At 41.3% G+C, this 25,783-nt stretch overlaps 1 protein-coding gene across 7 annotated transcripts in view; it reads right to left on the bottom strand.

The window, feature by feature from the left end:
• GPAT3 (glycerol-3-phosphate acyltransferase 3) overlaps positions 1–25,783 on the bottom strand; it is a 71,753-nt gene that overhangs the window by 34,410 nt on the left and 11,560 nt on the right. For 5 of the 7 annotated variants that reach the window (XM_015471698.3, XM_024993215.2, XM_005208184.5 and 2 more), the window contains one exon: positions 25,683–25,749. In XM_015471698.3, coding sequence (XP_015327184.1) covers positions 25,683–25,749 — 67 coding nt within the window. Of the gene's footprint in view, positions 1–3,431; positions 3,879–25,682; positions 25,750–25,783 lie in introns of those variants that run through there. The other 2 variants (XM_024993216.2, XM_024993218.2) reach the window with 2 other exon arrangements.

Raw genomic sequence — 25,783 nt, 5'->3', positions numbered from 1 at the left:
AAGAGTGTTTAGTGTAGCATTTTCCATTATAATCAATCCAGACAACACAAGGTAGTACATCCTTTAAAAAAAAAAAAAAAAAAACCTATAATGTTAAGTGAAAAAAGTCAGGATCTAAAACTATGGTTTACTCAACTCTATGTCAAGAAGAAAAAAATTAAGAGGTTACTCTGGGCTGTTAGGTTTTCCTCTTTATACTGTTTATTGTACTTTCCGTAAAGAAAATAATTCAAAGATTTTTCAAAGTAGTGTAAGTTTGATAAATCGAAAAATGACTAATACCACCCAGTTCTAACCACGTAATAAAAATAATAAATGAGACAATCTTCAAAGAATAAAAAGCAGCTGCATACACTGTGACATGGCTATCCATCTGTCCCTATGGGGCGTACCACAAACAAATTTATGTCCAACTTTAATTAGAAAAGCCAAAAATTAAGATGTTAAATTCCCTGAAAGAGATCGCCTTTGATTTCCTCACTTTTCCATTTCCTAGGAAATCAATGAGGACAGTGGAGGGAGCTATGTTATCTACCTGCTGGAGAACTTGGATGTATATCCAAAGAAGCAGCTATAATATACCCATTTTCTTTTTTCTGAAAGAACTGCAGCATAATGGAGTAGAAAATAAAGAGGACCTGAAGTCCAAAGTCCAGTTCTATTAGGACAACCACCAGGTAGCTCTATGTCCAGGTGTAACTGATAAGTCACCTAACTTGGTGTCCTCCTCTATAAAATGGGGATGGAGAGCGGTTGGGAAAGTGTTTAGTATCCTTACAAAGACTAAAGTTTTCTGATTTTACTTTTGGGATTTGGGGTGGGTTTTCTTTCAATTTTGCCCAAAGCAAAGCTAATACCTAACCACCTTAAGAATGAGAGCACTAAAGTAAGTTCTTGAATGATCATTAGATTATCTTCTTAGTCCAAGTAGTTTAATCTTTCTTCATCTCTGCAAAGGGTTTAATCAATATTAGAGAATAAACCAGCATTCTAGTGAAATACCCTCATGTTCTGTAGGTACTGCAGTACCACTCAGAATGGGTTACTCTATCCAATATGGCCAATATTTAGCAGTACAAGAGTTTCGTTATTTACCAATGTACAGATTTTTTTTTTTTTAAGTCTAGAGGGGAGAGGTGACCAGTTACTTGGGAAATCGCTGAATGAAACACACTGGAGACAGGAGTGTGTGTGTGCTTAGTCGCTCAGTCATTTCTGACTCTTTGTGACCCCATGGACTGTGGCCCGCCAGGCTCCTCTGTCCATGGGGATTCTCCAGGCAAGAATACTGGAACAGGTTGCCTTTTCCTTCTCCAGGGGATCTTACAGATCCGGGGATCGAACCCAGGTCTCTGCATTGCAGGCAGATTCTTTACCATCTGAGCCACCAGCCCTTCTAAAAATAAGCTTTTTCAGAGGACTTCCCAGGTAGTGCTAGTGGTAAAGAATTTGCCTGCCAATGCAGGAGACACAGGTTTGACACCTGGGCCAGGAAGATCTCACTGACAAGGAGCAACTAAGTCTTTGTTGCACAACTATTCAGCCTGTGCTCTAGAGCCCAGGAGCTGCAACTCCTGAGCCCACGTGCAAACTACTAAAGCCTGCGTGCCCTAGAGGCTGTGCTCCACAAGAGAAGCCACCGAAATGAGAAGGCCACACACTGCATCTGGAGTGTAGCCCCCGCTCCTGCAACCAGAGAAAAGACTGAGCAGCAACGAAGAGCCAGCACAGCCAAAATTAAATAAGTAAACAAATAATTTTTTTCATTAACTAAACATTTACCAACTTAGATCATTTCCAAACATCAGAAGAAACAGATAATTCAGAGTAATACATGACAGGTGATATTTTTAGAGTTTGCTTAATGCAAAACAATAGATACTATATTATTTAAGGATACATACATGTATGGGAGGGGGGGCTTCCCTGGCGGCTCAGCTGGTAAAGAATCCACCTGCAATGCAGGAGACCTGGGTTCGATCCCTGGGTTGGGAAGATCCCCTGGAGAAAGGAATGGCTACCCACTCCATGGGGTCACAAAGAGTCGGACATGACTGAGCTACTTTCACTTCACTTCATTTCACATGTATAGAGGAATTATGAAAATATGCATAAAAATAATAAACATGAAATCAGAGTAGTAGTTTCAGGGGTTGGCTGGCTGCTGCTGCTGCTGCTAAGTCGCATCAGTCGTGTCTGACTCTGTGCGACCCCATAGACGGAAGCCCACCAGGCTCCTCTGTCCCTGGGATTCTCCAGGCAAGAACACTGGAGTGGGTTGCCATTTCCTTCTCCAATGCATGAAAGTGAAAAGTGAAAGTGGGAAAAAAAGAAAAAAAGTGAAAGTGAAGTTGCTCAGTCGCGCCCAACTCTTAGCAGCCCCGTGGACTGTAGCCTACCAGGCTCCTCCGTCCATGGGATTTCCTAGGCACGAGTACTGGAGTGGGCTGCCATTGCAGGGCTATATAAATACGTATCAAACTAGCACAGATGTTTCAATATTGGGTTTTTATTGTCTTTAAAGGAAACCTCGCTATTGTTAATAAATTAATCCTGATCCTTCAGAGTGACCCCAATTCTTAAATTGATAAAACCCTGATTCTAGGAGCTATTTCCTTTTGTTTTACAAGTTAACTTCAAAAAAGGAAAGCCACAAACATTTGAACTTTGTCCTTACACCAAATGCTTCAGCCACAAGGTTCATGTTTGGGATAAAGATAAAATTACAACTATCTCCATCTAATGCAAGAGATGAATTGCACAAGCTTCCTGTGCCCCCTGCCTCAGGCAAGTCATTGGTACATAAATAATACCAGCTATGACAGGCCTGTTAAAAAAAATGGAGGCTTAAGTTAAAACCATCTCAAATATAATTAACTCTAAATTAGCTGAGTCAACCCTTGGAATAACTGCCCATTTATAAGTCATGCTCGTTTTTCCATCTTGCAGCTGTAAAGTATGTTTTCTGGGTCAGCGATTACTACAGAAAATCAGGGTCTACTACACATCAGAAGTGGATATAACCAGCTTATGTACAGAAACTGATCCTTAACCTACCAATGAGCTGTATTCCAAACGTCAGAAGCTCAGAGTTTAAAACACTCTCTCATGGAAACTTTGTGTGAATTAGTCTGTGCCGGGGTCCAGCCCGGGCTGATCCAGGGTATTCAAAGGAGAGATGGCATAGGCGACCTATTTATTTAAATATTTATCAAAGATATAAAGAGTAATAGAATGAGGATAGCTCAGTGAGGAAATTCAATGGAGAAAAGCGGCTGAAATAAGGATAGCTCAGTAGGAAAATTCAGTGAAGAAAAGCGGCTGAAATAAGGATAGCTCAGTAGGAAAATTCAGTGAAGAAAAGAGGCTGAGTAGCTTGGTTTACGCGGGAGACCAATAAAACTTCAAGACAAGAAGTTTGCACCACTTACGTAGGCTGCAGGCGTCCTTCCGTTCTCCCGAAGGAGAGGAGACACTGAGGCCTCCCCGGTCGGATCTTAGAAGCCCAGGCATAATTAGCAAGCATGGCGGGTTCCGCGCTCCAGATGGAGACTCAGCCAGAATTTGGGAGAGAGAGCGACATGGGGAGACCAAGTTTCAGTGAACAAGGCCCGCACTTTATTTTCCAAAGTAGTTTTTATACCTTAAGTTGTGCATAGAGGATAATGGGGGAAGGGGTGGAGTCATGCAGGGACAGCAGTTCCTGGTCCTAATCGAAGCCAGGCTTTCAGACTTATCATATGCAAAAGTTCAGGTGAATTACATCATCTTCTGGCCAGGAGGCCTGTTAACATTTTAAGAAACTTATCTTTCTCTAAAGGTGATTATTCCAAAGTCAGGCACCAGCCTCCAAAAAAGCAATGGACAAAGCTGCATTCCTATAGGGCAAAGGTGAGGTGGGCTCAGTCAAGAAAAGAATTAACTCAAGGGTCCAAGGTTACAAACATTGAGGCTACTACTTACATTTCTATACACCCATTATATCAATCAATACACTGCCAAGGACACAGTAGGTAAGGAGTATGGAGACTTAGCAGCAAACATTGGCCCAATAAGTGAAAAACCCTTCACCAATACAATTTCTAATCAATCTTTTAACTACTCAAAGGAATCTGTGTTTAGACAGTTTAGAACATCTCCTGCCTCTCACAGTTGGGAGGCTCTGAACAATCACATGTGGTGGCCGGAAAAACCTATTCAGGCAGGCTAGAGGATTTCCAAAGGAGTTTGTAGGTTGAAACACTGTCACACCCAGGAATTATTAACTGGAGCTGTAAGCTAACTCTTTCTTCAGAGAGAGGTAGTGGGGGACAGCCCCCCGTAAAGTCAGAGTTGTAGGTGAGAGCACAAAGCAGAAAGGAGGCAGACTCTGGTTTTGGGGGTAGATGCTCAAGAATTTCCAGGGGGACTCCTGAGGCTCGATCCCGCCTTTGCGTATGCCGAGCCTCCTTCCTCATGACCTTTGCCAAGGGAGGAGTTCCTCACGCTGGCTCCCGGCAGTGATACAATTCCAGTTGAGCTATTCCAGATCCTGAAAGATGATGCTGTGGAAAGTGCTGCACTCAATATGCAATATGCCGGCTCCCGGCAAGTCTGTTTGAGCTGGAATCCTATACAAGCAAAGTCTACTTAACTCAAAATATACGTGATCACAGATCATGCAGTACCAGTACCATGAAATTGGTACTTGGAGTACTTTGGCCTCCAATACTTTGGCCACCTGATGCGAAGAACTGACTCATTGAAAAAGACTCTGATGCTGGGAAAGACTGAAGGCAGGAGGAGAAGGGGATGACAGAGAATGAGATGGTTGGATGGCATCAAGGACTCAACGGACATGAGTTTGAGCAAGCTCTGGGAGTTGATGATGGACAGGGAAGCCTGACGTGCTACAGTCCATGGGGTCACGAAGAGTCCGACACAACGAAGCGACTGAACTGAACTGAACCATGAAATAGAAATTTCCTTTAGCACTATTTCCACAAGAAATTTAAAAATTAAATCTAGTTTGGAATTAACAAAAATAAAAAATTCCTCATCCTGTAGGGACTTAGAGGAGGCAACAGGAGGACTTTCTGGGGCATGGGTAATGTTCCATTTCTTGATCTAGATGAGAGGTTCATGGTACATTTATTTTGGGAAATACATCAAGTTGTACAGTTATAATTTTGCACCCTTGTCTGTGTATATTATGCTTCAATTTTTTAAGAAAAATCATACTTGAGACCTGCTACACAGTATGGCCTATGGTTAACAATACTGTATCGTACACTTTATATTTGTTAATAAGGTAGATCTTATGTTGAGTGTTTCCACAACTATGGGAAAAAAGGAATCGAAGGAGACAGTATCTGTTAATCCTCTATTTTCATGATTTATCTATTATGGGGCTAAGTAAATACTACTTCCCTTTAAAAAAAGTTTACTCTGTATTTGTGTGTGTGTATTCAGTCATTCAGCCATGTCTGACTCTTTGTGAGCCAAGCCCACCAGGCTCCTCTATCCACAGGATTTTCCTAGCAATAATACTAGAGTGGGTTGCCATTCCCTTCTCCAGGGGATCTTCCTGACCCAGGTAGCAAACCCACATCTCCTGAATTGCAGGCAGATTCTTTTACCACTGAGCCACTGGGGAAGCCCTTTACTCTATAGCCCCCTACCCAATTATTAAGCAATTGGGCAGGAAGGAGTCTATCTGTCTCAGTACCAAATCCTGTTAACATGGTTGTTTTTCTGCTATGAGGAGCTCCTCTGAAGGGCTCTGGTCTCAGCAAGGAAGCCGGTCCTACATTCTTCCCTCCCCTGCCCCAACATCCTTTCTGATCCATAAATGCAATCTGCTTGATTAAAGAGACCAAGGTAAAGTAGCTGTAAAAACTATACGCCGTCGGGTTTCGGAGAGTGGGTTGAGTCAGAGCTGCTGGGATTAAAGAGCAGAAATATTCAGTGCCAAGCTCCGGAGAGATAAGACCCATGCTTAGTCACTTAGGCGTAGTTCAAGGTCCTGATGCAATGCTAGCAGGCCAAGGCCAAGGTTTCCTGAAGAGACAACTGAGTCTGTCCTCGTGCGTCTTCAGTTCATTAATCATCACAGATATTAACACACTAACCAGTGCACCAACTACGCAGTTCACGCAACTGCACAGCTTTCTAGTCCACTTTTTGTCACCTTTTTTCAAAATAATTTATCTGTAATATGACAAGGCAAAGCTTGAGACATACCACGTGCAAAAAATTCACTGGGCCGTTAGTCAAAATACAATTTCCAGCACATAATTTAGACGATTTGACTGTGCTTTTTCATAGCAAATTCTTTGTGTTCCTGAGGACAACTCCCTTCCTTCCTAAGTATCTTTTAAAATCCAGTTTACTGTTATCAACTTAGTTAAGTATAATAATGGTACCTGGATTATATTTTTTAAAAGTGAAGTTTTTGAGGTGCATGCATACTAAGGTACTTAGAGGTAAAATGACATAGTATGTAGATTAGTTTTAAAATAGTTTTGTAAAAAAAGATAAAATAAAATACTTCTATAGAAGGACATTCACTAAGGTGAGAATATGGTGTTTTTGATTGTTTGTCTGTATTCTCTGATTTTCTACATTGCTTACATATTGCATTTCTAATTAAACTTTTTTTTTTTAATTAAACTTTTAATGAAAAAAAAAAACTTCCGCAAAGGAAAAACTGAAAAAAAATGACAGATGAAACAAATCCTTGTTGAATTTGGGTGATGGGTATAATGGGATTAATTATACTATTCTCTTTACTTTTTAAAAATGAATACTAGATATATATATATTTTAATGTGTCCAAAAACTCATTTGAAAAGTCAATTTAGCTGGGAATCAATTTCCTCATCTAAATCAAAAGCACTCATTCATTTGCTCATTCAGTCATTACAGAGAGAGTGCCAGGCCAGGAACTAAAATATACAGAAAGGAGAGGAAAAAAAAAAAAAAATTGAACTAACTCAGTAGTTCACAACCTTGGCTGCACATTAGACTATCTTTGGTATCTATAAAAATACAGATGTGAGTACGTGCTCAGTCCCTTCGGTCGTGTCCAACTCTTTGCGACCTATGGACTGTAGCCTACAGGCTCCTCTGTCCATGGGATTCTCCAGGCAAGAATACTGGAGTGGGCTACCATATCCTCCTCTAGAAAAATACAGACACAAGGGTCCAATCCCAAATCTAATAAACTAATTTTCTGGACGTCCTTGGCGGTCCAATGCAGGGGGCACAGATTTTATCCCGGGTCAGGGAACTAGGACCCGACGTGCCACGTGATGAGGCCAAAAAAAAATAAAATAAAATAACTACCTTTTTAAAAATATATAGGAATAGATGAAAAATTATAAGGAAAGACATCAAAATATTAGGTCTTCTCTGAGTAACAGGATTTCATGTGGGGGATTTTTTTAAATTTTCTTATTTATACATTTGCCATGTCTAATTTTTCAATTAAGCATATGGATCATTTTACATGGGCTTCCCAGGTGGCTCAGGGGTAAAGAATCTGCCTGACAATGCATGTTCGATCTCTGGGTAGAGAAGATCACCCGGAGACAACCCACTCAAATATTCTTGCTTAGAGAATCCCATGGACAGAGGATCCTGGCAGGCTACAGTCCACGGGGTCACAGAGTCAGACGCAACTGAGCAACTGAGCACACACATCATTTTACATAGTGAGAGAAAAGTACTTAACATGCTGTTTTTAATAAAATGCTGTTTTTAAAAAAAACAAAATGAGATATGTACTACTACTTACCCACCACAATGGCTATAATTTAAAAAGCCCAAAATACCAAGCACTCAAGAGATTATGGAATTCAGGCCCAGCTCTGAGAGTGCACAACCATCTTGGAATACCACTTAGCAGTTTTCAACAGTTAAAACACACTTGCTTACCCTATGACCCGGCAATCTTGCTACAAGGTGTGTACAAAAAAACAAGTAAATAGGTTCACAACAATGGTCACAGCAGCTTTATTCCTAATGGCTAAAAACTTTAAAATACCCAAATCTCAATCAACACAATAATAGGTAAGCAAATTAGTATGTATTTGTATGCAAAGAAATGTGTGTGTGCAAAGTCGCTTCAGTCATGTCTGACTCTGTGAACCTATGGACTGTAGCCCGCCAGGCTCCTGTGTCCATGGGATTCTTAAGGCAAGAATACTGGAGTGGGCTGCCGTGCCCTCCTCCTCCAGGGGATCTTCCCAACCCAGGGATGGAGCCAGTGTCTCTTAAGTCTCCTGCATTTGCAATGACAGATTAGTTCTTTAAAAATGAGGGCCATGTGGGAAACCCCATATAAAGAAATAGTCCACAGCAGTTAAAAAAAAAACAAACCCACTGATTCATGCCATGATAAGGAGAAATTGCACAAACATTATGCTGGGTGAAAAAACGGATACAAAACAGCCCGAACAGTATGATTCCATTTATGTGAATTTCAATAAATGGGAAAAACTAAATGACGATGACAGAAATCAACAGAGGTTACAGCAGGGACTGAGGGATGAGTGATGTCTCCTAGAGCGGGGCCTGCAAGAACCTTGAGATGATGAATACTACCTTTAGTTGAATCTGGGGGGTAGTCACATTGGTCTACAAACATGTAAAAATTCATCTTGTTGAACAGCTGGTATTTGTACAGTTTAATGTATCCTAATTATGCCTCAGGGTTTTGTTTTGTTTTTTTTAAGTCTTCACAAGGACTTCTCTGGTGGTCCAGCAGTTAAGACTCCACGCTCCCAACTCAGGGGACATGGGTTCAATCCCCGGTCAAGGAATTAAGATCCCACATGCTGTATGGTACATGGTGTGGCCAAAAAAAAAGTCTCCACAGCTTTCAGCTTTTGGCCTCTCAATTAGAGGCTCTAGACAATCATACCTACACTTCCCATGGATATTTTTGTCTTCTTTCCTGAACTAAAAGACAGCTGACATTTATTGAGTGCTTCCTGATGCCAGACTATGTGCTAAACCCTTGACACATGCACTGACGGAATCCTGGGAGGTACTGTCTATTATCCCCATTTCGCAGATGAGGAAATTAAGACTCAGAGTGATTAACTTGCCCAGGGCCATGGGGAGAAAGAGGAACAGAACCAGGATTTAAAAACCAAGCTTGTGACTCCGAAACCAAATGTTCCCTCATATCCTAAGTTTCCAAATTCCATGTTACTCTGTCCAACACTTGATCATTCACAAACCTCAAAGACATAATTAAGATCGTCCCCCATCAACTCCACATCAGCCTAGTTTTTCCCTGCTAAACAGAAGCCCTACTCGAGTAGCAGTTCTTAATATCTCTTCTACCTCTGAAGGAAGAAATGGAACTTCGATACGGGAAAATCTGTAAGTGGCCTCCATCTGCCATTAATCTGGACACACACTTGTCACTAACTGAACCAGGCTCAACTGTCTTTCCCAGGAAGCCTGAATTCAAGTTACTGTTTTGTTGTTGCTTTTTTAAACAGGGGCAGGAATCTTTACAGATTGGAGCACATCTGGTTAGGTCTTCCCACTACAAGTCCAACAAAGAACAGCCCCCAGGCAGTGTTCTATTTAATACTCCCTTAGTTTGTAGTTCGGCCAGACTCAAGTTCTCTGAGGAGGCTATTCTGTCCAGTTTATGACTCGGCACACAGATGTCCTCCCTGTATCTTTCCTCTTCAAGTCCTCTCTGAGGCAGAGGCAGCTGCCCCGTGTATCTTGCAGATTAGTCAAGGTTTAGAAAGGATAATCATCCCTGACGCTTATTGCTGTCGCTAAGGTATATTCTAAAATTGTCAACATCTGTTATATTAACAGAGGTACAGTAACCTGTACTGTCACCCGGCCAAGTTTTGTAGAAAATAGCCTCTCTTTTGGTCCCAATAAATAACCTGCTACATCCTCAGCCGTGACTGTACAATGAATTCAAGGTCTCTGAGCCAAAGACAGCTGGACCGTGCTGTTAACAAGAGTAAGCCTCAGTTTCCTCACCTGCACAGACCCTTCGAAGCTCCCACATTTACTTTTGAGTATTATTTTTCTTAAAGAGAAAAATAAGACAGTTCCAAACTGTCTTAAGCGTCAGGCCCCCACAAAACCTGGATTGGCCCCCACCTCTGAATCACATTATTATTTTGTTGCTACAAGCGACAGATTAATGTTAACACACTTACTCTACAACCTAAAACAGTTGTGCATGCTCAGTCGCTACAGTCAGGTCAGACTCTGTGACCCCACAGACTGTAGCCTGCCAGGCTCCTCTGTCTATGGGATTTTTCCGGCAAGAAAACTGGAGTAGATTGCCATGTCCTCCTCCAGGGGATCTTCCCGACCCAGGGATTGAACCCACATCTCCTGCATTACAGACGGAGTTTTTGCTGCTGAGCCACCAGGGAAGCCCCTTAAAATGGTTTAGAAGAAGAAATACTTAGGATTGAGAGAACCACATTATTACCAATAAGTATTAGAACACTGAGATTTCATACACATTAACATCTTTCTCTTCAGTTCAGTTCAGTTGCTCAGTCGTGTCAGACTCTTTGTGACCCCATGAATTGCAGCACGCCAGGCCTCCCTGTCCATCACCAACTCCCAGAGTTCACTCAAACTCACGTCCATCAAGTTGGTGATGCCATCCAGCCATCTCATCCTCTGTCGTCCCCTTCTCCTCCTGCCCCCAATCCCTCCCAGCATCAGAGTCTTTTCCAATGAGTCAACTCTTTGCATGAGGTGGCCAAAGTACTGGAGTTTCAGCTTCAACATCAGTCCTTCCAAAGAACACCCAGGACCGATCTCCTTTATAATGGACTGGGTGGATCTCCTTGCAGTCCAAGGGACTCGCAAGAGTCTTCTCCAACACCACAGTTCAAAAGCATTAATTCTTCGGCACTCAGACTTCTTCACAGTCCAACTCTCACATCCATACATGACCACTGGAAAAACTATAGCCTTGACTAGACAGGCCTTTGTTGGCAAAGTAATGTCTCTGCTTTTGAATATGCTATCTAGGTTGGTCATAACTTTCCTTCCAAGGAGTAAGCGTCTTTTTAATTTCGTGGCGGCAGTCACCATCTGCAGTGATTTTGGAGCCCAGAAAAATAAAGTCTAACAGTTTCCACTGTTTCCCCATCTATTTGCCATGAAGTGATGGGACCAGATGCCATGATCTTAGTTTTCTGACCTATTATTGATATTTTATCTATCTGATGGTCAAATTAACAGATGTACTTTTAAGAGGAGGAGTTGCCGTTTGCTCGGTCATTTGGATGTTGTTTTAAGGTCTGAAGTTTCTGTCTTGTTGGAAATGGAGAGATTGGTAAAGATAAAAAGCAAAAATGTGAAAACAAAATCACTGCACAGAAGTCTCACAAGTGTCCCTGCTTTAGAACTAGACTCATGTGCACCACAAAACAGAACCATAAAAAGAAAAGGGGGCAAGGAATTTCCTGGTGCTCCAGTGATCAGGACTTGGCACTTTCACAGCCAAGCACCTGGGTTCAATCCCTGGTGGGGGATCTAAGATTCCACATAGATACTTCAAGCTGCACGGCCAAAATAAAAAGGGGTGGACAAAATCAGAACTTATCATGAAGCTATCACTATCATATACATGGTATGTGCTAAAAATAAGTGCTGACTTAGCACTTCTTCTGGTTTCCTAAGTGCTACTCTATCACGATGGCCTAGTTTTTTAAAAAAGCTTTAGAGTTATGAAATTATGCTCTTGTAGTAACGTTTCCCCAGTTGGCACATTTAAGAGTTACATTCAACTTTTCTTTTCTTTTTTACATAAAAAGGATAAAGTTTACTTTAAATACCTATATATCCCATCAGTTAATCCAAGCAAGAAAAATAAGGACAGGGGAGAAAGTCACATAAATATGAAATAAGAATTTACAAAGATGAAATTAGAAACTAGAGAAGCCTGTACATGGAAACAAGAAGCCTTGCAGCACAACTAAAGCCCCTGTGTGATGCAAATAGGGGAAGCCTACAGGCAGCAACGAACACCCAACACAGCCAAAAAGGAGGAAAAAAAGAAATAGAAAGTATAAAAGGAATAAGAAACAACTTTGCACAAAGTCCTGGAAAATTCAATAAGCTAAGCAAAAGTGTTGGCTTTCTAACTGAAAAAAAAAAAAAAAATTACTAATACTGACACCAAGAGATGAATGCTCTAAAGAGAACCATTTGCACAAATGAAATAATGTGCGAGTAAAGAAACTTTATCAGTTCCAGACCCAAACTGTTTTTACAAGGAATTCTACCAAACCTTTAAATCTGAGAAGAAAGGGGACAAGGGAAAGAAGGGAAGGAGGGGGAAAAAGTAAGTTGGTATGTAATATATTAACCTCAAGTATAAGGATCAATTGCAAAAAGTCCTAACTTCAATTTTGGCAGACAGTTTCTAGCACATCATGGTCAAGCAATGTTTAGTCCATAAACTCAAAGATGACTCAGATATTATGCTATTAATGTAATTTATTCATCACCAAAATGCTGAAAAAACATTAAAACTTCAACATTTGTTCTTGACTTACAAAACAAGCACCAAGAAGTATTTACCATAAGATGGAAAACTAGATCAAGCCCAGCCTGATGCTTACCGGGCAGACACTAGAGGCCTGTCTCCAGCAGGCATGACAACTAACAGCACTGCTAGTCAACACTGTACTGAAGCAGCAGCCAGCACAATTAGACCAGGGAAAGAAATGAAGTATAAAGTGGAAAAGAGGGACTTTGCTGGCAGTCCAGTGGTTAAGACTCCACAGTGCCAATGCAGGGGGCACGGGTCTGATCCCCAGTCAGGGAACTAAGACCCAACATGCTGTGTGATGCAATCAAAAAAAAAATAAGAAAGAAAATAAACTGGAAAAGAAATAAAATACAGACTAAAGTTGAATCATAGGTGGCAAAACTATCACTATTTGACAATAAAATAACTGCATACCTGGGGAAAAAAAACAAGGAAATATGAAAATCTACATACAGTAGGAGAATTCTTATTTGAGTATATCCTTCTGCCTTTACTGAAATCAAAAGCTTCCCAATATACAAACAACAACCAGTTAGAAGATATGATGGAAGAAGATGCTCCATTTATAATATCAGCTAGAATTATAAACTTAAGAGGAAATGTATACTATCTAAGGAAAACTTTCAAACACCTCTGGACGATTAAAAAAGAAAAAAAAAAACACCTAAATAAATGGAAAGATCTAATATCCTTGGAGAGGAAGACTCAACACTGATAATTTCAAACCACCCTCAGGAAATTTATAAACTTAACACAATGCTAATAAAAACAGATGTTGTATTTCCTCTTGATCACAGACAAGCTAAATCTTAAGATCATATGGGTCAAAAGCAAGAATTATCACGACAGTTTTCTGTAAGGAAAAGTGACCAAACAGCAATCCCTACCAGATATTAAAACAATCTGTTAAAAATGTCAATAATTAAAGCAACATACCCGTGCAAGAGAAGACAAGTAAATGTTACAGAACAGAAAGTTCAGAAATAGATCCAAAAATGTACTAGAACACAGGAAACTATGAAGGACGCATCGAAAATCAGTTGGGTAGAGATGGGCTTTTTAATAGGGAGTTGGCAACATCTGGATAGTCATCTGGACAAACAGACCAGAATAAATGCATCAAAGATTTAAGTTTTTTTAAAGCCATAAAAGTAATCAAAGAAAACATTAGGTAAATTTTTAGGACTTGGCAGAGGGAAAAATCTTTCTACTACAAAACTCAAAATCCAGACACTATAAAAAGAAAATACTGATAAGTTTGACTACATAAAGATGAAAAATAATGTAAGACACATCATAAGCAAAGGACAAAACACAAACTGCAAACTGAAAGCAGTACTTTTATCTCCGCAGAGACAAAAGCTAACCACCTGAATGCATGAGAAGATCCTAGATGTCAAGGTGAAACAGAAATCAAGAGAAATAGAAAAGTGGCAAAAAAAAGAAAAATGACCAAAGATGGGAGTAGACAGTTCCCAGAAAAACAAATACAAATGGCCCCTAAAAACAAACCAAGTACCAAATCACACTCTCTATAAAAGAAATGCAAATTAAGACTAAAGGATTTCAGGACTTCCCTAGTGGTCTAGTGGCTAAGACTTCACCCTCCCAATGCAGGCAGCCCTGGCTGGATCCCTGGTCAGGGAACTAGATCCCACATGCCTCAACTAAACATCTTGCAGGCTGCAACAGAGCTCGAAGATGCACGTGCTGCAACTAAGACTCCTAGCAGTCAGTCAAATAAATTAATTAATTAAAATTAAGGGGGGAAACGTATCAGTGGGCAGAGAAATACAGAGAGAAAATATAAAGTCAGAACCCCCCCTCCTCTGAATTTCCACTCTCTCTGCTCCTATTCTCTTCCCTGGTGAATCCTTATTTGGTTCATTTATCTCTTCCTGCTCCTTTTCCATTTTTCTTTTTTCTCTAGCCTCAATAAAATGTCTTTCACTAAGTCAGTTCACTCAGTCCACCATTTCAACTTCCACCCTCTGCAAATAACTCCCAAATGCGCAACTCTAGTCCTGACTTCTACCCCAAGGCTCACATTTTATAATATATGGCTGCCCAGACCCTCTACCTCCGCACCAGCCTCATGGCTCTGGTTCAAAGCCCCTTTACCTTCCAGAATGACTTTCCATCTACCACCATCCTTTCTCCACTTCCCCCACCCTCTTCCTGTCTAGCCCCACTTCCACAAAGCTACCAGATTTGTTCTGAATTTAATTAAATAATCTCCTGGCCTGGCATTCAAGATCTTTCAGAACTAAAACATCCAATCTCGATTCTCTCCACCTCCAACTCATCTTCCCTCATCCTAGCTCCAGCCTGGCTAGGCCCCTAGTTCTTAGGCCCTTAATATCTCTTAGACTCTCCTACACTTCTGTCTTTGCTTACAATTTCTTCCACCTGATACTCTTTTTTCCCAAAATCACTCAAAATTCTTCACATCAGTGGAACTCCATTTTCCCCTTTTCATTTTCCTTGAGCCCATAAACCACCAATCCCACTCATTATATGATGCAGGCGTTGTTTTAACTGATTATCTGCAGACAAGGAGGGGAAAGACTATATTTCATCAAACTTACAAAATATCACTTATAAGTTTCTAAATCTAAATCCGTTCAGTAGTCCAGTTCAGTCACTCAGTCATGTCTGACTCTTTTAGACCCCATAGACTGCAGCACTGCTAGGTCTCCCTGTCCTTCACCAACTCCCGGAGCTTGCTCAAACTCATGTCCATTGAGTCAGTAACGCCATCCAACCATCTCATCCTCTGTCATCCCCTTCTCTTCCTGCCTTCAATCTTTCCCAGCATCAGAGTCTTTTCCAATGAGTCAATTCTTCACATCAGGTGTCCAAAGTATTACAATTTCAACTTCAGCATTTAAATCAGGCTTTTACTACAACTAAATCAGGCTTATACTAAAAAGACACAATGGCTGGCTTGCCCTGTGAAGATGAGGATAGGGACTTCCCCGGCGGTTCAGCGGTTAAGAATCCTCCTGCCAATGCAGGGAACACAAGTTCGATCCCTGATCCGGGAAGGTCCCACATGCTGCAACTAAGCCCATGCACCATAACTAATAAGCCTTCGTTCTAGAGCCCATGAGTCGCAGCTACTGAAGCTGATGTGCCTAGAGCCCGTGCTCCACAACAGAAGAAGCCACCGCCATCAGAAGCCCACGTGCCGCAACTAGAGAGTAGCCCCGTCATCATCACAACTAGAGAAAGCTGACGCACAGCAACAAAGACCCAGCGCAACCACAAATAAATAATAATTTTTTTTTAAAAAAGATGAGGGTGAAATGGCAAAGCAATGTCCTGCCTTTAAAAAAAAAAAAAAGAAAAGGATGTCCGCTCTTTTTGTTGATTACAAAATGCCGGTTTTTCTCTTGCACAGGTACTCTGAGACGCAAGCTTCCCTACTAATTAGCGATCTTGGGCACAGGCTCGTTGAGAGGGGCACCAGAGGCTAAGCTGAGAACTGCCGCGCTGGGATTTCACAACGCCTGCTGGTGTCACACACTCAGTAACTGTTGCAGAGGATCATGTGGGTTGCCACTGACTGGCAAGAAAACTTACTGTGTGAACATATGAGTCACTGAAAATGGGGACATTCATTTTTTCAAGTATATCTGTGCAAATGCTGTGGCAGAAGCAGGAAGAGGAAGGAAGGGGATTCAAGTTTGCATGAAACATTAACAGATACCAACTTAATAAACAAAAAGTTTACCACACTTGGGGGAAAAAAACACCACCACCAAGCCTCTACAAAGACTTGGAGTACTTTACATAGCCTACCAAGCGGGTGCACGCTATAAATCACACACAGCCAACACTTGCACTGTCTATCCAATCTTAATCTCCTTTCTTTCTCCCTTTCTAGGGATGGTCTCTGGAATTCATTATCAATTTCCATTTTGCTTAAACCAAGAGACCACTGGTTACAAAGGGATATCTGAAATCACCATCCATAACAATCTTTTCTCTTAGAACTTGAAGAAAGGTGTCATTCGCTATGTTTTTGCACTGTCTCCAAAGTACAGTAAGTCCCCTACATAACTTTCAACTTGCGAACTTTCAAACAGGAACACGTGTTTGCAGGTCCATCCACGTAAGTTAGTTCTATTTGAGGAGATACAGGACCCAAACACAGAACAGTACAAGACGAGTAAGCAGTGTTCAGAATGCAATCCAGCGCCACTGGGTCACCCAGGAGAAGAGAAAAAATAGCTGCTACCCAGATGGGAAAAAAGTGGACACAGTGACAGATTTTATTTTCTGGGGCTCCAAAATGACTGCAGACAGTAACCGTAGCCACGAAATTAGAAGATGCTTGCTCCTTGGAAGAAAAGCTATCACAAATCTAGACAGTGTATTAAAGAGCAGAGACATCATTTTGCAGACAAAGGTCCATATAGTCAAAGCTATAGTTTTTCAAGTAGTCATATACAGATGTGAGAGTTGGACCATAAAGACGGCTGAGTGGTGACAAAGACATCATCACTTAGTGATGTCTCCAGGGTCACAGGAAGATGAACATGGTCCTAGACTGGCCAAAAAGTTCATTTGGGTTTTTCTGTAACAGTGTATGGAAAAACCCAAATGAACTTTCTGCCAACCCAACAGAATGCATTTGTTGACCCTGTTATTTGGGATTAAGATAGAAGCAAAAGTTCTGCTGAAATAAATGTTCTATTTTCCTGATTTCTACATGGTTCATATATCTATGATAGAGTAATTTGCCATTTTCATTGTGAGTAATTTTCTATTAGTGTCTCGGTTATCAAGACTAAAAGCACTAAGCCAGAAGTACTGGAAATGTACTTGCAGCCTCTTGAGAAACATGGATGAGAAAACCTACCATGATTTCCATCATTATATCCCTCAGTACTTCAGAAACGTACAAAATAGCCAATACTGATTATAAAATAGGAGGATTTTAGCCCCAGATATATAATCATGGAATGAATTATGTATTTATACCCATTTCAAGGCATCAGTGGAGTAGAAGTATGGACACTGTCATCGGTTGTCAACTGACACTGCAGAGAAACCAACAGGCATTTGGAATAACAGGCATAGTTTCATTTTAACAACTAACATTTTAACATCTCATTCAATACACTGTTGACTCATATTTTGACTGACACACATTATTCATTGCTTTGGACATAACTAATCAGATTAAACAAGAAATTCCACAACACAAAGTGTCCATAAAACTTCATCATCAAATGAACCATTAATTCAATTAAAATGTCAGTCTTAGGGTTTGGCATTTATGTACAGTAGCTTTGATCATAATGTTGAATAGTCTGAAAAGAGTCATTTCTTTAAAATTTCTGTTGATGTCTTGAGATTGAAATGTTATGAGTTTCCTAGGATGTGACAAAGCCAACACCCAGCAGAGGAGTTTCCATTTGTGCAAGAGTCACCTCAACCTTCAAAGGGAGAATCAGAAGACGTTGACCAGACAGGCTAGTAAGGAAGGCATGGATTAGGGTAGGGAGTGGTGGCAAGGGGTTTTGAGTAGGAAAGACAAATTGAGATTCCTTTCCAGGCTGCCTTTGACTAGTGACATGATCTGAAGCAAGTTACTTGAGCTTCTTCATCTATAATTTTCTCATCTATAAAATGAGGATTAAAAAAATGTTGTTTAGTTGCTAAGTCGTGTCTGACTCTTTTGAGACCTCAGGGACTGTAGCCAGAATACTAGAGTGGGTTGCCATTTCCTTCTCCAGGGGATCTTCCCGACCCAGGGATCAATTCCACGTCTTCTGCCTTGCAAGGTGGGTTCTTTTTACCACTGAGCCACAGGGGAAGCCCTAACAAGACATTATCTTGACATAAGCAATGTAAATAAAGTTTGCACAATGGAGTCAGTGTTTAACAAAGATTATCATTATTATTGATAGGTTCTCACCTATAAGGCAGAAACAGAATGGAAAAGCTTTGGCATTTTGATCAGGGTTTTCTCTGTGGTGTAGGGTGGCCAGAAGGGGTGTGGTGGGTGGGGAAGCTGGTTTTAGGAACACTTCTAAAATAACAAGCTGCATTTTAAATTTGATGAGTCCCCAATGAGATGTCCACCCCTCCCAGCAGTAGAGAACTCTAAATAAACAGGAGACGTGCTCTTGAGTTGACTGTCTTATCATCTGATCCTACATTCTTTTCCCTCTCAAAGAGTTCTTGAGTCTTCGTTTACACCCAGCTGTTTCAAATCTCATAATTCTGAAATGCAGATCCCCTCTTCTAAACAACAGAGGGAATTGGGATAAAGAGAGCGAAATCACCAACAAGACTTCCAACAAACTTCCATTTGTTGTTGTTTAGTCACTAAGTTGTTTCTGACTATTTTCTGACCCCGTGGACTACAGCCTGCCAAGTACTTCTGTCCATGGGATTTCCCAGGCAAGAATACTGGAATGGATTGCCACTTCCTTCACCAGGGGATCATTCCAACCCAGGGAAGATCCACTGTGTCAAACCTGTGTCTCCTGCATTGGCAGATTCTTTACCACTGAGCCACCCGGAAAACACAGTCCAACCCTGTGATTCCATGGACTGCAGCCCGCCAGGCTCCTCTGTCCATGGAATTTCCCAGGCAAGGAAACTGGAGTGGGTTGCCATTAGATTAAAAATCTGCTTAGATTAGGTACTTTTTTTTTTTTTTTATGGCTGATTCTTATTGATGTTTGACAGAAAACAAGAAAATTCTGTAAAGCAAGTATCCTTCATTTAAAAAATAAATACTTTTTAAAAAACAAATTTAAAACAAAACCTAATTTCACAGAAAATAGGGACAGGGCACAGGGCAAGTCATCCACTTTGTTACAGCTATATGAAAAGGAGAACAATCTTGAAAAATAATAGAGTATGTTTTATGGGCTAAAACATACTGGAAAAACTGGTTTCTTAGGCTAGGAGCCTTCCTCTCTGTGATGTATGGATCAAATTGCTCTTTTCCCACCCATCCCTCACCGCACAGTTAAGACCATTAGTTTGCTCTGACGTCCTGTCTTCTCTTTCCTGCCAAAACCACTCCATCCCGCTTACTCACTGTTGGCCAGAATAACATGCACAGTCATCTGCGTTCAGAGGTAAGAGAGTAAAGATTCCTCTAAAAGAGGAAGTCTATTTTCATCAGATGACGAGGTAAACTTTGAAGGAAGATTCCCTCCACTCGCCTCTCCCTTTCCTTGAAGAACCTACCGCCTCCTCTCCCACCATCCAGTGACCCCGCTAACCCTGTGGTTTTCATGCCTTACCTCGCATACCATCTCCCCCCAAACCAGTCGCCACAAACTGGAGAAATCAAGTTCTGCTCCTTTCAGGGGCTACTGGTTAGAACACTAAATAAATTATTCCAATGAGAGTGGGTACCGATAGATTAACATATTATTCACTAAAAGAAGTGGAAGGCGGGGTGGGGGAGAAAGGGGAGGATTTTGCCCCCAGGGGACAGTGGGCAATATCTGGGTTGTCACATTAACAATGTGTTAGTGTCACCTAGTGAGTAGAGACCCGGAACCCTATGCAGGACCGCTCCCTGTAACAAAGAATGATTCAGCTTCAGAGAGGGCAGAGCCTTCATTTGGGGCTTCCCTGATGGCTCAGTTGGTAAAGAATCTGCTCACAATGCAGGAGACCCTGGTTCAATTCCTGGGTCGGGAAGATCCCCTGGAGGAGGAAACGGCACCCCACTCCAGTACTCTTGCCTGGAGAATCCCATGGACAGAGGAGCCTGGTGGGCAGTAGTCCATGGGGTCACAAAGAGTCGGACACGACTAAGCAACTGAACAACAAAATGTCAGTAGTACTAAGGTTGTGAAACTCCGCTCTAACTCAGTTACTAGCGCCTCTGTTCCACAGGTTTAAGTTTAAATTCCCGACACTGGGCATACTGACTAGAGATGAATTTTGGAGCTTGAATCCATCAGTCACACCCCTGAGATAAGTGTCTGTTTTCTATTCACATAAAACTCGTTCCATTCATCAGACTACAGACTCTAGCTGAATGATTATTGATATTAATAACTTATTTGATTGGTTTTCTTAACATGTATGTTTAAAATACAAGTTTAACCAAAACATACGAGTTCAACAAAGAAAAGAAACCCACTGGCCTATCTGCTTCAATTATTTTTTAAAGAAAAAATCATAGGTACAGTTAAAGCCCACCTCTCCATCTGACCTTCCTTCTAGCTGATGTATCATTTCCATAAGTATTTTATTACTAATCGACATAAGACCAATCTCTCATCAGTTGTGTCTGACTCTTTGCGACCCCAGGGACTGTATATAGCCCACCAGGTTCCTTCATACTAATTGACATACATCTACATAAATATATAGTTTAAGGTACTTAAACCTTATATCTGTTTAAGGTACTGAATTTTAAATGAATATTATCATACTGTATATTCATTTTCTCTCAACGTTGTTTGAGATTTGTCTATTTTGTTTTCTTCATGCAAATCCATTTAATTCATTTTGATTGCTGTACAGTATAAATAAAGCACCTTACATAATCTTCCCTCCCCAGGAATAACTGGGTCGTCTCCACATTTCCACGTTTCCATGCACTCATAACATGTCTCCTAACACATACATGCTGAGTTTGGATAGGTTTGATATCACAGGAATTGAGGAGTTAACAGGTAATAAGTAGGTCTTCAACTTTGCTACAAATTGCCAAATTGTCCTCCAAAGTGTCGCTAAACTAAGTTGTCATTATAGCTCAGCGGTAAAGAATCCCACATGCCCTGTGGTATGGCAAGAAGAAAAAAAAAATTGAGGTGAAATTCATCTAACACCAAATTCACTATTTTCAAGTGTCTAATTCAGTGGTATTTAGCTCATTCACAGTGTGCAGCTGCCCCTCTATCTGGTTCCAGAACATTTTCATTCCCACCAAGGGAGACTTGAACCCATGAAACAGTCACTCCTTACCCCTCTACCCCGGCCCCTAACTGTATTCTGTGTCTATGGATTCATCTCTCCTGGTCAATTTATATAAATGGAATTACAGGGCTTCCCAGGTGGCTCAGTGGTAAAAAATCCACCTGCCAGGCAGACCCAGGTTCAAACCCTGGGTCTGGAAGATCCCCTGGAGAAGAAAATGGCAACCCACTCCAGTATTCTTGCCTGGGAAATCCTATGGATAGAGGAGTCTGGTGGGTTACAGTCCACAGGGTCACACAGAGTTGGACACAACTGAGCAATGAAACAGCAACAACTACTACTACTACTAATAATAATGTTGTACTGGTATCAACATGGTTAGTCAGTTCTCACAAAAGAATTCCAAATGTGAATGAAATTAGTGGGAGACATTAGTGGGGCTGAATTCTCCTTGAACAGGTACATAAGAAGCTTTGCCACAGCATTTTGTCCTTTGTGTATGTTCGGGAGAAGGGAGAGGTGGAGTCGGGGTGCTGAGGGGCAAGAGATGTAGGAGAGAAGAAAAATTTAGCCCAGGGGCTTAATTAACGGTAAGCCACGTGGCCCCATGGAGAAGGCAATGGCACCCCACTCCAGTACTCTTGCCTGGAAAATCCATGGATGGAGGAGCCTGGTAGGCTGCAGTCCATAGGGTCGCACAGAGTCGGACACGACTGAAGCGATGCAGCAGCAGCAGCACATGGCCCCAAATCCTTGCTGGAACAGAGCAAGGTGGAGGGCCGGAGGAGGCAAGTATGTTTCCCCACTGACAATAATGCTGAGTCAGGCCAGCAACACGCACCACGGAACACCAGCAGGTGTGAGCCACAGCCTCTACATGCATTGTGACTCACTCCCCAGGTAAGGGCAACTGCAGGCCCTTAAGTCCTGCCTGTCAACATTCAGTTGGTAATCATCACGGTGTCCTAGCACCATAAGGCAATTACAGTGGAATTTATCTTGAGTCGTGAAAATGACATAATTAATGACATTCATTTTAATGACAATCACAGTTACTGACTCCTTCCAGTCTGGCAGTCTAATCCTGGAAATCAGATACCCAAAGAAAGAGGCAAGTGGCTTCTTATAGTCCAAAGGTCCCTTCCACTATTTATAACAAAGTAAAATAAAAGTTGTTAAAAATCACATTCCAGGGTTCCAAGGAGATGCATTTGTCCTCTGGCTAGAGCACAGCTGATGCAAAGAAACCAAGACTCTTATTTTACCTTCTAGCACATCAGCTCTCAGGGAAGAAAAACTAGGTTAGAGGGCAACTCTATAGTCTCCACTTAAGATGAATGCTTCCTTTATAACACAGTTACTTGAAGGGAGGAGAAAATTTATATTCACCACTGTTTTAACACTAACCCTAACCTAGAAGAGGAATGTACAATGACAGAGCTTCTTAAAGAGCCTCTTCATGATTATATTTAAAGCTCAATGAGTTAAGACAGCGTTTTAATAAAAGTCATGGTAGAGTACAGTCAAGGACGGCAATGAAGTATTTAAGCACAAAGATAACACTTCTCAAAGTTCAGCTTTCAATCAGCTTATTCAATAAAGGCACAGAAAAAATATTGGGGTGGCCAAAAAGTTCATTTGTGTTTTTCCATAAGCCGGTACAGAAAACCCGAAAGAACTTTTTTGGCCAACCCAATACAGTACAAGAGGGGTTTAACTGGAGAGGGAGATTTGAAAAGTGTTTCCAAAAATGTGTTTCACCAAGTAAGAGTGGCAGAGAGAATTTTTGGATGCAGAAAATAAACATAACTCTCATCCCTGTTTAGCTCATCTCTTCCTCTCGGTTCCCCAAATGTTTCATCAGCACTACATCATTTGGACATCTCAAAATCATACCCACACCCCCGGCCCGTGGCCTGCCAGTGACCCTTGCCTAAACTCTGCCCGGCTCAACCCTGACTTGTGCTCTAGTTGGCCACGGGACAGAGGCAGGATGTTCTGAAGGCAGGAGATTGCACCAGCCAGACACATAAGTGCTCAAGGTTTCATCACCCTCTGCCTCTGTCTAGGACTGTGACACTACCTCCCGGCTGACTCCAAGCAGCAGAACGTATCCACAGAGGACACACCCTGCCACCGGGTGACCCAAACAGGACATAAGTCAGGAGGAGAGGGGCATACCAAGCACAGTTGTGGGATTAACAGAGACGAAAGCAGCACATGGCAGAGCCTACATGAGACCTCACATCATCCTCTGCTTATGCAGCTACTTGAGCATTTATTGCAGTGGGTTGTCGGATGCCCGTCTCCCCACAGGAACCGAGTCTTAATCACCTATGGATCCACTGTCAGCCTCACTGGCAACAGATGCTTGGTCTCTGCAATAGTCAATTCCCAACTGCACACGCTGAAAAGGAAGAGCAGCCACTCCGAAGGAAACAGGACAAATTTTGTAGACATCAAAAGTGTTTGATGACATCGAAAGAGTCAACAGATGACTCTCAACCACTGTGATGTGTATTTTCCCCTCCTGCTTACTTCCACGGTCTCCTGGAGGTCCCCAGGAAAAGGCAAAGAAAAAGAGCATGACAAAAATAAAGAAATCCAAGTGGAAATATTCCTTCCCATTATGCTGAAAAAACTAAAACAGAGAGTTCCCTGGTGGCCCAGGGGTTGAAAATCTGCCTTCCAATGCAGGGCACTCAGGTTGGACACCTGGCCCAGGAACTAAGACCTCACATGCGTTGGGGCAACTAAGCCCGTGTGCCTCAACTAGAGAGCCCTAGGTGCTGCAACTAAGGCCCAACACAGCCAAAAACAAATAGTTTTCACAAAACCAAAACAATGCTGCACCCTTACCTAGTGAGTTTAATCCTCTTAACTACCAAATTGAAACACTTTGTGCTCTTTTAAATTCATGGCCCAAGATATAGGCCGCCGCCACGCCAATCTATAGGGTCCCAGAGAATTTCATCCAAGGTCAACAACAGCCCAAAGTCTCATCGAGTACAACAAAAAATCAGCAATAAAGTTTCTTCTCTCCTTAAATCACAGGACGCACATTTAAAGAGAACCCAGAAAAAAAGGTTACTAGGTCGTTTAGTGCCGTTTAGTCGCTATCAGAGAGGGTATCCGGCAATAAAAAGAGGATCAAGTATAGCCGGAAATACCCAATCTTGGTAAAAACGTTATCAGCGCTAACCCTTTGGTGTTTACATAGACAACAAAAAGCTCACTAGTTGCTTCAATCATTAGAACACAGCAATCTAATTATACAAAAATGCACAGATATGTTCCTTCAAATTCTTTATTTCCAAAATGTAGTATAATTTCTACAATTCCTTAGACAAGCCTTCAGAAGACAAATTCCATGGAATTGAAGACCAATTCCATCCCATCTAGTGAAGTGTTTGACATTTTGACCACGTTGAACCCTAAATCAGATGGGCACAATATTGTTTCTATACATTATTTTTGGAAAACACATACAGCCTAATTCTTTTAATTAAATCAAGGGTTTATTTCTTCCTAATTTCATTGCCATCGCTTCCACAGAATTCTACTCCCCTATGAACCCTGTGTCTTAAAAAATTCTTAAAGTTCTTAACTCACATGAAAGGGGTTTTTGGGACAAAGGAAAAACACACAAACAGAAGCAGGGACTAGTCAGCTCGGTTGATTTGGTAACTCACTTCTAACAAAAACTAAGGGAGTGTCTTTACTACCGAATTTTCTGAGCCTTTATTACTAGACATTATTAGTAGCATGTGGTGACTCCCAAGCTTATATCACAAGGGAGGTTTTTTTTTTTTTCATTAATTACTAATTGGTTTTTAGCAGGAAATATTTTAAGGAACATACTTTAAGAACCAAAGTTAGAATAAGGTGATAATGAAATCTCAACATAGGTTTAACTTAACCCTAGGTGGTCCAATTAGCCCCCTTCTTTTTTTCTTAAGACCATTTAAATACCATGGGCAACCACTTTTAAATGCATACCTTTAGAAATACCCTGTAAGAACACATAGATGAACCAGCATGGTATGACTACAGTGAAAAGTCATCCAGAACTCAGAAGGCTGCTATTTTGCATAAAGGACAGAATTATGAACAATCCAAGGCCCATAAAATGCACTGTTTTGGGTATATTTCAAGTTCAAGTTGGGTAGACACATATCTACCCAATTTGGATATTTTAACCGTCATAATGAAAAGGGAGACTTACCGACAGAAGCTGAGTTTTTAAGGACTGATTGCTTTGCAACTCCTGTTTCAATTCGTAATGTGGCCCACTGTTCAAAAAACAAGAAGTTATGAATTTAAAAT

The sequence above is a fragment of the Bos taurus genome, chromosome 6 (genome assembly GCF_002263795.3).
Source record: "Bos taurus isolate L1 Dominette 01449 registration number 42190680 breed Hereford chromosome 6, ARS-UCD2.0, whole genome shotgun sequence".
Lineage (NCBI taxonomy): Eukaryota > Metazoa > Chordata > Mammalia > Artiodactyla > Bovidae > Bos > Bos taurus.
Note: the sequence above shows the minus strand (reverse complement) of the source record. Positions and strands in the feature narration are given on the sequence as shown.